The sequence below is a fragment of the Panthera leo genome, chromosome Y, assembly GCF_018350215.1.
Source record: "Panthera leo isolate Ple1 chromosome Y, P.leo_Ple1_pat1.1, whole genome shotgun sequence".
NCBI classification, from domain to species: Eukaryota; Metazoa; Chordata; class Mammalia; order Carnivora; family Felidae; genus Panthera; species Panthera leo.
The window spans coordinates 3492262-3504284 of record NC_056697.1 but is presented as its reverse complement, the minus strand read 5'-3'; the positions used below and the strand labels follow the sequence as shown (position 1 = coordinate 3504284).

General features: G+C 42.8%; 1 protein-coding gene across 3 annotated transcripts in view; it reads left to right on the top strand.

The window, feature by feature from the left end:
* NLGN4X (neuroligin 4 X-linked) overlaps positions 1-11595 on the top strand; it is a 315466-nt gene extending 303871 nt beyond the window's left edge. For all 3 annotated transcript variants that reach the window (XM_042926569.1, XM_042926570.1, XM_042926572.1), the window contains one exon: positions 7995-11595. In XM_042926569.1, the coding sequence (XP_042782503.1) occupies positions 7995-8844 (850 nt within the window). In that variant the 3' untranslated portion in view covers positions 8845-11595. The remainder of the gene's footprint in view (positions 1-7994) is intronic.
* The last annotated feature ends 428 nt before the right edge of the window (positions 11596-12023 follow it).

Genomic DNA, 12023 nt, shown 5'->3' with positions numbered 1-12023 from the left:
TTCTCTACAGTTATGAGATTTATTTCCTGTATATACACATATTGGCAAATACTTATTCATCTATATATCATTTATACATATTTATTTCATAAACAAATATATATTTCATATATATGTGTATATACATACCTCACAGGAAAGGACCTCAGCTAAATGTAGTACAAAACCCACAAGAGGCACACATAACAACAGGTCCCACCGATGTCCTGTTGAGCAGCTTCCAAGCACGCAAGGATAGAAAAGTCTCCCCAAGTTTTTATTTTTTCAGGTTTATTTATTTTGAGAGAAAGCGGGCATGTCAGTGGGTGAGGAGTACACAGAAAGGGAAAGAGAGAATCCCAAGCACGCTCCGCACTGTCATCCCAGGGCTCGATCCCATGAACTGTGAGATCATGACCTGAGCCAAAATCAAGAGTTTGACACTCAACCGCCTGAGCCACCCAGGCATCAGAAGACTCCCCAACATTTAAATTTTTTTTAAATGTTTTTATTTATTTTTGAGAGATACAGAGATAGAATGAGTGAGGGAGAGCAGAGACAGAGAGGGAGACACAGAACCCGAAGCAGGCTGCAGGCTCTGAGCCATCAGCACAGAGCCAGACGCAGCGCTCCATCTCACCAGCCGTGAGATCATGGCCTGAGCCGAAGTCGGATGCTTAACCGACTGAGCCGCCCAGGCGCCCCGACTCCCCAGCATTTTAAATGGCTACAAAGTCACAGCAACTTTTCATTTTTCTCCTGTCTAACAACGTGATTGTGGAAATTAATGAGGTATCATTCTGTTCTACCTGGGTGGGCTTCTCTCATTAACCTTGAGCCTCTTGCCCTGAATTAAAATCGGAGATGCTCTCCCTCTCCGCGGGAATGTGCGTCTTCCCGTGGCACTCCAGATGTGGGACAGAGGCGCCCACACGACAGCAGCCCGCAGTGCCTGAGTCTGAGGCAGCTCTAGAGACAGGGTTCGTGGTGCTGAGGGCTCAATGCTCAAGGCTCATTCTTTCACAACGATTCCAACTGTTACTGTGTGCACGCTGTCTTCAGAGTTTTGGAGGTCTTAGCAAAAGTATGGCGTGTTTATAGAGTGGCAAGTGTATTGTATGGGTACCCACGTCCAACTGTCACATTTTACACGTTTGGTCTAACCACAGTGGGCATAGGAGGCAGTAGGGGAGGGAGGATGTACAGATATTTGGGACAGATGCTTGCCTGTCACCTAAGGGTTCTTTCCTCAACAAGGAGATGATTGACATCAAGCCAACGAATTTTTTTAGTGTTTATGTAGTTTCTGAGAGAGAGAGAGAGAGAGAGAGAGAGAGAGAGAGAGAACGAGTGGGGGAGGGGCAGAGAGAGAGAGGGGGAGACACAGAATCCGAGGCAGGCTTCAGGCTCCGAGCCGTCAGCACAGAGCCTGATGTGGAGCTCAAACCCACGAGCCGCGAGATCATGACCTGAGCCGAAGTCAGATGCTCAACCGACTGAGCCCCCCAGGCGTCCCCTAGTCAACGACTATCTTTATGTCACCCTTGTTTATGATGTTATTATAACATCCCTAGGGTGCTGTAACCATGTACCACAAACGGTGTGGCTTCAAACGACAGACATTTATCGTTACCCAGTTCTGGATGCTAGAAATGCAAAATGCAGGTGTTGGCAGGGCCGAGTTCCCTCTACAATCTCTAGGGGACAGTTTTGTGCTCCTTCCTAGTTCCTGCTGCTTTGCAGGCTATCTGTGGCATTGCCTGTTTACAGCCACATGACTGTGGTTTCTGCGTCTGTGTGATGTGGTGGCCTCCCTATGTGTCTGTTTGCAGATGGCCGTCTTCTTCTAAGGGCATCCGTCATATTGGTTTAGACGTCCAACCTGCCCCGTCTTATCTTCACTGATTCCATCTGGAATGACACTGTTTCCAAATACGGTCACATTCTGAGGTCATTCTGGAATGACCCTGTTTCCAAATACGGTCACATTCTGGGGGTTAGCAGTTTGGCATATGGTATTAATTTGATGGGGGAACAATTCAACTCATCACCCCTTTTAAAGGCAGGATGATGCCCAGTTGTGTCATTGAACTCAGGTGTGTGATGCCTTTCCTAACCAAGTGTCATGCTCTTGAAGCAGAAAGATTTCCCAAATGATGGCCATCTGCTTTCCCTACATTTTCATCCAAACATAGCACTCTTTAAGTAATATCTAAACATCCTTACTCACTTTAGTTAAAACCACATACTTCTTTCCCTTATGTGTTTTGGAAATGGACTTTATATGATTTTTCTTACATGGTGATCATTCATCACCAGTGTAACTGAACCATGAAAAAAATGGCAAACTCCAAACAAAGCCATTAAATTCTCGTTAGCTCCTCTTGCCTTGCCAAGAGCTCTGGGGCTGATGCCCTCTTGGCGTTTAAAAAAGAAAGAAGAACGGTAAAGGAAATTAATTAGTGTCACGCGACGGGAAAGATCTCCTAGCGCGAAATGGATATTTTCACCAAGACCTATCAAAGGCTGAGCCAGGATTAAAAATACCACAGCATTCTGCTATTGAGTGCTTCTTTTCATGTCATAGCTTGGTTCCTAAGATCTCTGTGCCCAGCACCTATGGTTCACACCCTCGTGTGGGGAACGTAGTGATGGAACTGTTAAATAGCCTGGGCTTAATCATGGCCAAAGGCATTCGTGTGACCTTTCATGGTATGTGTTCATGAAGGTGTCAAAGCAGCCAGAACAGATGGGAAAAGGGGTCGGAAGGGGGAGGACATCCGCTTTGGGGGAACAGGTGTCACCTAAGTGGAGTCTAGAACTTCAGAGAGAGTCAAGCTCTCCCTGAGCAAACGGGAAAGACACAATGGAGAGCTGTGGATGTCAGGCTGAAGAACCTGGACTGGATCCAAACAGGAGCTATTTTTACTTCCGCAGTGCCTGTGGGCCACGGCTGAAATAATACTTAGGGATATTAATGCAGTCAGTTTTCTTCATTCGTTTGGAAAGGTCATTGAAATGACTCAAATCATCCTTAAAGAGAGTCACTCAGAACTTCCTCTAATGTGAAATGCAAAGTGGAGTCTTCCAGCGTCAGTATGTGTGGGATAATATTTCCATGGCGGCCAGTTGAACAAGGAGACAGAGGATGGAACGGGTGGGCAGTCTAGTGATTTAGGTATTTGTCAATACTTGGCAAAGTCGTGAGACGTGGTTGCTATTCATTTATTTAATTAGGGTAGCGGTGCAGTAGGCTCTCTGCAGGGGCATATTTCCTTGTCCCCGGCGGGGGCTGCTTCGGTGGTCCCAGGGAAGGTGAGCCAAAATGGTGCCAGTAATGGAACAACGTAGGATAAACCATGTCTGACGCCACAGTGTGGGCATGCTGGTTAACTCTGTTCTTCAGAACACATACTCAGACCGTGACACACAGACCATCAACTGCTCCCCACCAGCACTAGAGAGACAGGAGCTAGATTATAAGAACATCTCCCCCGCCATTTGTCACAGCCCTTGTCTATGGAGAGAGGAGTCCATGGCATCAGGACATGCTTTGCCATTATCACTGGCTGCTGTTTCCAGTCTTCTGTACCTTACAGACAACACGCTGCTGTTCCTTACTGTTCGGATGTTAGGCAAGGCGTATACCCTGGTGCTGCTTTTCGTACAACCCACAGCTCACAGGTGTGACTTTATGTCTGTCTTTAAATGTAAATACATGATATGCCAACTTTTTGTTGTTGTGGATCACAGAGAAGTAAATGTTGGGAATATGGGTATAGAAGACACGGAAGGGGGAAGGCGGGTACGGAGGGAAGGAAGGAAGGTCCCATGATCCAGCTTAGAAGACTCAGCCAAGGTGCTGCCAGGGTGCCAGTCGGCTCAGGTCATGATCTCACAGTTCCTGGGTTTGAGCCCCACATCGGGCTCTGTGCTGACAGCTCAGAGCCTGGAGCCTGCTTCCGATTCTGTATGTCCCTCTCTCTCTCTCTCTCTGCCCCTCCCCTGCTCACACTCTCTTTCTCTCAAAAATAAATGTTAAAAATAAAAAAAGAAGACTCAACCGAAACAGTGCTGGAAAAGAACAACATAGGCCAAAACAATAAGTACTAGCCTAAAAATAAAGCCGATGTGGAAAGTTTTGCTAAATGAAAAGCAATGTCAAGGAAAAATGAAAACTAATCCCAAGGTTTACAAAGGCTTAGAAAGAATTACAACCTGTGTCATAGAAAATCTCTTTGGGAATGCGAGCCCTGACTGGTCCATAGAATCCAGGTGCTTGTGGATCAAACACCGATTCAATCTGAACTCTTTTGTGGGGACACCAAAGAAAAGTTGGTCTCTGTAGGACATATTGCAACAATCAGCACTTTAAGGAACCGGATGATGCATTGTCCATCGAGGGCCTTACTTAAATGCCATTGGAGTTCAGATAATGCAAAGATAATTCTGGCATGGCAAATGCAACCAACACAGATTCCACTTTTTTGACTTGGTCTCAGGACCAAGGCTCTCGGTGTAGGTCTAATGAGATGCTATCTTGACTGTTGACGTTGTTGGTATCCTGTGATGAATTTATTTTCAACCTTTGCGAAAACTCAAGAGGCCCTTAGGGTGCGTGGCTTAGAGAGAACTGCAGCCCGTGTCTGGTCTTAAAATGACCTTTACGGCCAAAAAGCATTGTAAGCAGAATGAATGAACATCTTGACCTGTTGTGTAGGTGCACGTGGTAGCCTTCTTCTTAGACATCTGGTAACAAATACCAGGTACTACGTTACGCTAGATGTGAGGAGAATCTTGTGCCATCAAAAGGAGCCCATCAGAGAGTTTACTGATGTTTCCAAAGGAATCATATTACCTATCTCTAGCAAATAACATGGATCACAAGGGCTTAGAAATGCACTCGACTATCCTCCGCCAAGATGATGTCTCAAATAAATTGTGACAGGTGAAAATGTGTGTCTCAGGTGCTGGGAAATGTGGATGCAGGTAGCATTGAGGTTTTCACTAGGGAGAGAAGATACGTCCATTGCTTTTATCCTTAATCATCACGATCTTTAATTTTACTCATGGAAATTAAAACATGCCATATGCGGAAGTCAAGTCTAAAAAGCAAGACACTGATATCCCACTTAGAGGTCTTGCTGTCTTTGGAGTGTTTGACAAGGGAAAATGATGGACTTTCATAAGCTCTGTGAGTTTATCTTGGTTTAAGGCTTCTGACCGTGCACCTCCAAGAACTTTAATAGATAGATTGTATCAGGCTAAAGCTTACTTATCTGGATTTTCAAAATCCTCTGCTCTATTCTTTGAGAAAAAAATAAATGTGTTTCTTTACCTTTCAAATGCACACCGAATTTCATCAAAAAGAGTCCAATATCCAACATGAACAGAATACACTTTTTCCTAGATGCCCTCTGCTTAATAAAAGGTCCACACAGCTAATAGACCCAATTCAGTGAAATCAGATCAATGGAAAAATAGTAGGAATCCTTACCACCTTTCCTTGCTTTTAGAAAATAAAAATCGGTGACAAAAGTTTCCATGGCAGATTCCAATTAAATAGGAATTTTTTCAAAAATTTATTTCAGAAGACTCAAATAAAAGAAACATGAGTTGCTATATTGAATCCAACATGTTTCTGAAACATGCAAGTATTTTTAAAAATCAGATAAAAAGATTTTAAATATATTAATGTTTATAAATGAACAGATAAAAAAGAAAACTCATGCATTAGGATCTACAAATGTGTATTCTTTTTTCTTGATCCCATGAGTAAAATAAAAGTGAGTGTGCACTCAAGTAGTAAAATTTCTTTTTCTGTATGCCGTGTATATAGTTATATTTACATATAATTATATGTATCTATATATAGCTATATATCTAGTGATACAGATATCCATATATATAGTGTACATTATGCAGTATATACTATGATATATAGTATACTTTCACAGAGTATATATTCTACATTATACTTTTATGAAGCATATACTGTATATAACATATAGTATATACCATAAATCCTGTGGTATAGAGTATATGCTATATGAAGTATATACTATACTGTATATACTGTAGTATTCAATACATACAATATGTAATATAATATACTGTGATGTGTACTATGTACCATGTAATATACATGCTATGATGTATATTATTTACAATGTATAGCATACCATATATACGGTGGTAAACAGTATACTTTTATATGGCATATACTATATGCAGATTATGGTACCCTGTACATGCTGTGGGTATTACAGTATATTACTTTACAGTCCTCTCTCCCTCCCTAAGCAATTTTTAGGCATTCTACTTTGAATATTGGCCGAAGGGGATAATATTTACTAGGCTGTCACTATTTTCCAAACATTTTGTTATGATTATTGAGCCTCCATCAATTACTTCTAATCCCAGTATCGTCACCCATTCTGTAGATGAGGATGATGAGGCCCAGAGAGGCTTCAGAAATTTGTGCAAGATTTCACAGCTGTAATGAGGGAGAGCCTCAGAGCTTAATGCCTGGAGATGATTTCGACAGCCTCAGACTGAAGACAAATGTCCTTCTTTTAGCAAAGGCTGCATGCACCAGTTGGCCAGGGTATCGTTTGCATCCTGCACAATGTACGGTCATGTGTGTGGACTTGAGACTTTCAGGTAGGACTTCTGGCCAGTGTTCTGGCACGTGAGCATATAGGCAGTGGCTAGAGGCAGCTTTGTCCATGCTGCCAGAACGTTGTTCCATGGAAAACAGAAGTGAGAAGAGCCAGATCTGTGTGTGCACATCCCAACTTTCTCTGGCTTGTCCATGACGTCTGAACGTTCAGTGTTGTCTATTAGGTGATGTTTTACTGTGCATGACCTCAAAATTTTCAAAACAAATAAACATTAAGATGAAATATGTTTTACACTTCACTTTGCCAACCGTAAAAATAGATGGAAGAAATGAGCATATGATATTTTGGGGAGGTTCTTTGTTATAGTAAAAGAAAAGAGTTGGTGGCAAAGATGTTTAAAGTACCATGTTTTCTGGATTTCCCTTTAATTTTGGTGATTCCCTTTCTGCCTGTGCCCATTTATGTAAATAACAAGACAATTCTTGGGTTCAGAGTTGGCTTGGCACACTTAACATCTACAAAAACTCTCAATTTCTTGCACCGTGATTTACTTCTCCTAAACATGTTAGCTTCACCATATGTAAAGCTGTGATCTTATCACCATTCTTAGAATTAATGGAATGTTATTTGATATTTACATGGCTCAGTCTTGGAAAGGTTTTCAAATATTCAACTATTCCTCTTTCAAAAAGACAGCAAACTCGTGGTGCCTTCATTTCACCGTGTCTTCACATTTTGCAATGGCAAGTCCTATTTTTATTTGATTTTTAACACAATTTTAGTTCTTAAAACTTCAGTATGTGTTTGTCCACCTCAGAAGCCACCCTGGTGCAAGAAAGAAAATGCTACTTTTTGAACAATTGCCTCTAAATCAGGATTTCTCAACCTCAGTACTATTGATGTTTGTGCCCTCTACTCATTCATGGCGGTACAGTCCACACATGACAACCAAATATGTCCCCAGACATTGCCAAATGTCCCTGTGTGGACAACACGCCTTGGTTGAGATTTATGGCTCAAGAGTAGCTAAACTTGAAATACTGAAAAAATTTCCTACACTCATTTTTTCTTACTTTTTTTTATTTTTGAAGATCATTTGATGCATTTAAAAAAATAGTAGAAATGTTATGAAAATGCCAGACCTCTGCCACCAGGAATTATTTTTAAAATAAAAGGAAGAGAAGACTTTAAAGAAAATACAAAATGGTAGCCATGGTTGAATTAAACCACAGTGTGTCCGTTGCTATTTGAGTACTTGGTGTTCATAAACAGGTCTTGGTGAGCTCAATTAAATGGTCCTAATTCCCTGTTTTGTTTGATGGCGAGATTTACTTGTCACATGTCGAAGGGTGTGACCTTTTTTTCCCTCTTTTCTCTTCCTTCTGTCCCCAGTGACCCAAATCAGCCTGTTCCTCAGGACACCAAGTTCATTCATACAAAACCCAATCGCTTTGAGGAAGTGGCCTGGTCCAAGTATAACCCCAAAGACCAGCTCTATCTACATATTGGCCTGAAGCCCAGAGTGAGGGATCACTACCGAGCTACCAAGGTGGCTTTCTGGCTGGAACTGGTTCCCCACCTGCACAACCTGAATGAGATATTCCAGTACGTGTCAACAACCACGAAGGTCCCTCCTCCCGACATGACCTCCTTCCCCTATGGAACCCGGCGGTCTCCCGCCAAGATATGGCCCACGACCAAACGCCCAGCCATCACTCCCGCTAACAACCCCAAACACTCCAAGGACCCTCATAAGACAGGGCCCGAGGACACAACCGTCCTCATCGAAACCAAACGGGATTATTCCACTGAACTGAGCGTCACCATCGCCGTGGGGGCCTCCCTGCTCTTCCTCAACATTCTGGCATTTGCGGCTCTGTACTACAAGAAGGACAAGAGACGCCACGAGACGCACAGGCGCCCCAGTCCCCAGAGGAATACCACAAACGACATCGCTCACATCCAGAACGAAGAGATCATGTCCCTGCAGATGAAGCAGCTGGAACATGACCACGAGTGTGAGTCCCTGCAGGCTCACGACACGCTGAGGCTCACCTGTCCTCCAGACTACACCCTGACGCTGCGCAGGTCTCCAGATGACATCCCACTCATGACACCAAATACCATCACCATGATCCCAAACACACTGACGGGCATGCAGCCTTTGCACACATTCAACACCTTCAGCGGAGGACAAAACAGTACCAATCTCCCCCACGGACACTCGACCACTAGAGTATAGCTTTGCTGTTCCTTTCCGCTACATCTGCTCCTTCCCACTGGAGAGAGGGAGAAAGCGAGAAGCAACGTGTGCCCACGAGGAGTGTGGGTCATCCCACTGACATAAGACAAAAAGAACAGGGCCACCATCGTGTCCCTGTAGACCCATCCCATTGGCATTTCCCAGTACGACAAGATCTACTTCTGACCCTATGAAATGTGAAAAAGTATACATTGCTGTTACAATACTGCTTTAACATCTCCACCTCTCCAGAGAACGTTTAGTGTGGCTAGGACATCACCGTCTCCAGGACCTGGATGCTTCCCGTGTTAACAATAGAAGCTGACACTTTGGGGACTCAGCCAGGGACACTTAAGAAAAAAAATTTTTTTAATTAACAAAATATGTGCCATACGACGGATGGCTCTACTTAAGGGAAGGACGAGTCTGTGGGATTTTACCCAGTGCATGGAGCTATCATCCAGACAGAAGGAGAAGTAGAATTTTATTATTACAAGAGCCGACTATGCAGTAACATATGTATAGTTCTGTGCAAAGAGGTGTTTCGCCAGCCTGAACTATATTTAAGGAACTTTGTAAAAAAAAAAAAAGAAAAAACAAATGTATATAGCTGTGAGTTTCAACAAAAAGACACACAGAGAAAGGAAAAAAAAAAAACAACAAAAAAGCTTTTATTGGTGTTTTCAGTTTGAAAGACCTTTTAGCAAGATTGTGCTTTCCATTGTGGTCTGTATGTATATAAATATATATATATATACATTAGTCATTCACCTCTGTTTCCTCCAGGACACAGGAGGATGTTCTTAATTCCTTGTGGTAAGCAAACACATGGGGTTTTCTAACGCATTTCATTCGTAGGACGATGTGGTGTCACACAGCGGACCCAGACTGTCTGTGTGGTGGGGCTCTTCACCCCCCTTTCTGGGATGCATGCGACAGCATTGTTAGGAGACCGACCGTTGTGTTAGCAAACTTTTATTTTTGTGTGTGTTAGCCTCCATGGAGTTGCACCACCTAGATGGATCCCCCATCCCCAGCGTGGAGTTTATGTAAAGCTTGCTGAATTAGAAACACACACACACAGAGACACTGCAGGAACAAAAAACAAAATACAAGTCTTGGTCTATGGTTGTGGTTCTTTGAATATGTTTAGGGAGACCTGCTGCCCACCCCCAGGGGTCCTGCCAAAAAGGAAAGAAAGCTTGCCTTTGGTGGGGGTGGGGCCATGCCCCGCCGGGTAAATACGGCTCAGTGTTCCCCAGCAGCTGCAGAAAGGGCTGTGGGTGCCGGGCTACCTGCTCAGCTTAGCTAATCAGATTGAAGGAGGGCATGTGTGTTTCCTGTTTTTTCTTTAAGCAGTAAGTCCCTTATTTATCAGGAAGCAAGGGTTTTTTTTTTTTTTATTCTTTACATCGTTTATGGGATAACACATATGCTTGTCTAAAGTACTGTGAGACTTGTGTATCAGTCACTGGTCAATGAATCGTACGGGGAGAAAACAAACCCACGTGAAAGGACAGAACGTGAAAAGCCCTCTGCATGGGTTTTTCTGCAAAGTTAGGGTCGCCTTCGCTGTCGAGATAAGTTACGGAAATTATTCGCCCCACTTAAAATTGGCAAGCTGGGGACTGGACATTTGCCCCCAACACCTCCTCACATTCCCACTGTCCTTTTAATTTTATCTGAAGGAATATTTTGAGTTTCCTCCGGTGGAAGGGAAAAGAACAATGGTTACTTTATAGTTTGTCTTTCAAGAGTTATTGCAACATCAGGAAGTAGCAGCCAAAGATGTTTGAAAATCCTGTCTCTGGGCTTGACTATGGTTATTTCAGAAAGCGAGGCTTACAAGTCATTGCTACGTTGGGGATGCTCCACAAGATAAGTCCAGCGTCCTTGCCCCTTGGCACAACGCTCGAGTACTGAACCCCTACCCTAAAACAGTAACGATCGATACCAACGTCTTCGAAAACGCCCTTTAGCAAAAGACAGTTCTTACAGGTGCATAGAAGTCCCACGATAAATTCTGTCGTCCATCTGGGTTAAGATTTGAGAGTGGGTCTCTGTATATACATATGTGAACTATTATAATCCCCACTTTGCACATGGCCAACCAACAATCCTTTCCTGCAGCTAGACGTGTCACGGGTACAAGTTTTGTCCCCAGTTCATCCTTTTCTAAAGGTATTGTCAGGTCATTTCTGCAAGCTATGTATTACCCCCAGCGGGGTACGGCAAATAGACTGTCCATACAACTACCCGAGAGGTGATGCTTGGCATCAGTGTGGGTCTGGTATGTTTGTAATGTGAATTCCAATATTTGTTTAGTATTTCCAATTGTCTTCTGCTAGCAATATGCACAGTAATGTATCAGGCTTGTGACATTTGGATAAGGAAAAAAAAAAGAGTTCTTGTTAAGTGAATAGCTTTTACAGAGGATATGATCAAAAGAAATTTAATACACCTTAAATGATATCTTATTTCTACATGGAAAGAAGTTATAGAATCTTCATAGAGTTCTATGAGAATAAAATATACTTGCTATCTATAAAAAAGAGAAAAATGAGAAAAAAAATGAGAAAAAGAAAATAAGTTAAAAAAAAAAAAAACTTTCCTAGGCTTTTATCCTTGACCTTCACAGGCACGCAGGGTTTAATGGTTTCTTGGGTTATTATTTTGAAATTTTGTTTTTGATTTTGCCTTAAGTAATGATAGAAGATATATATGGCTGGACACATATGTATAAACTTTTCAGCAGCATTTTTAATAATAAAATATCACAGTATTTTCTAATGCTTTGTGCAAATAATTACGCGTCCATCCTTTTTTTGTAGGTGGCCTATGTTATTTACTTTTCCTACCCCTTTGACTGCTGTTTTCATTTTAAGAGCTACGCGGTACATCAGACATAAATGGACACCCTCAACCTGTAACGGGTCAGCTTCGCACAGTTTCTCCCAGTGCGTGATTCCTGGGCGACCCACGGGGGGGAGTTCTGCCTGACGTTGGAGAAGGAAGCCCCGGAGGGTGATGATGATGTTTCCTGAAGGTTCCTGAATTGCCCGTTCTTATGGTGCTGGGTTTGGCATTGAGTTTGACATAATAATGCCCTCCTGCATCCAAACAGCCTTGTTTGAGTAAATCTTCGGGTGACAGCAAGAAATTGTGAGTAAAACTCAAGA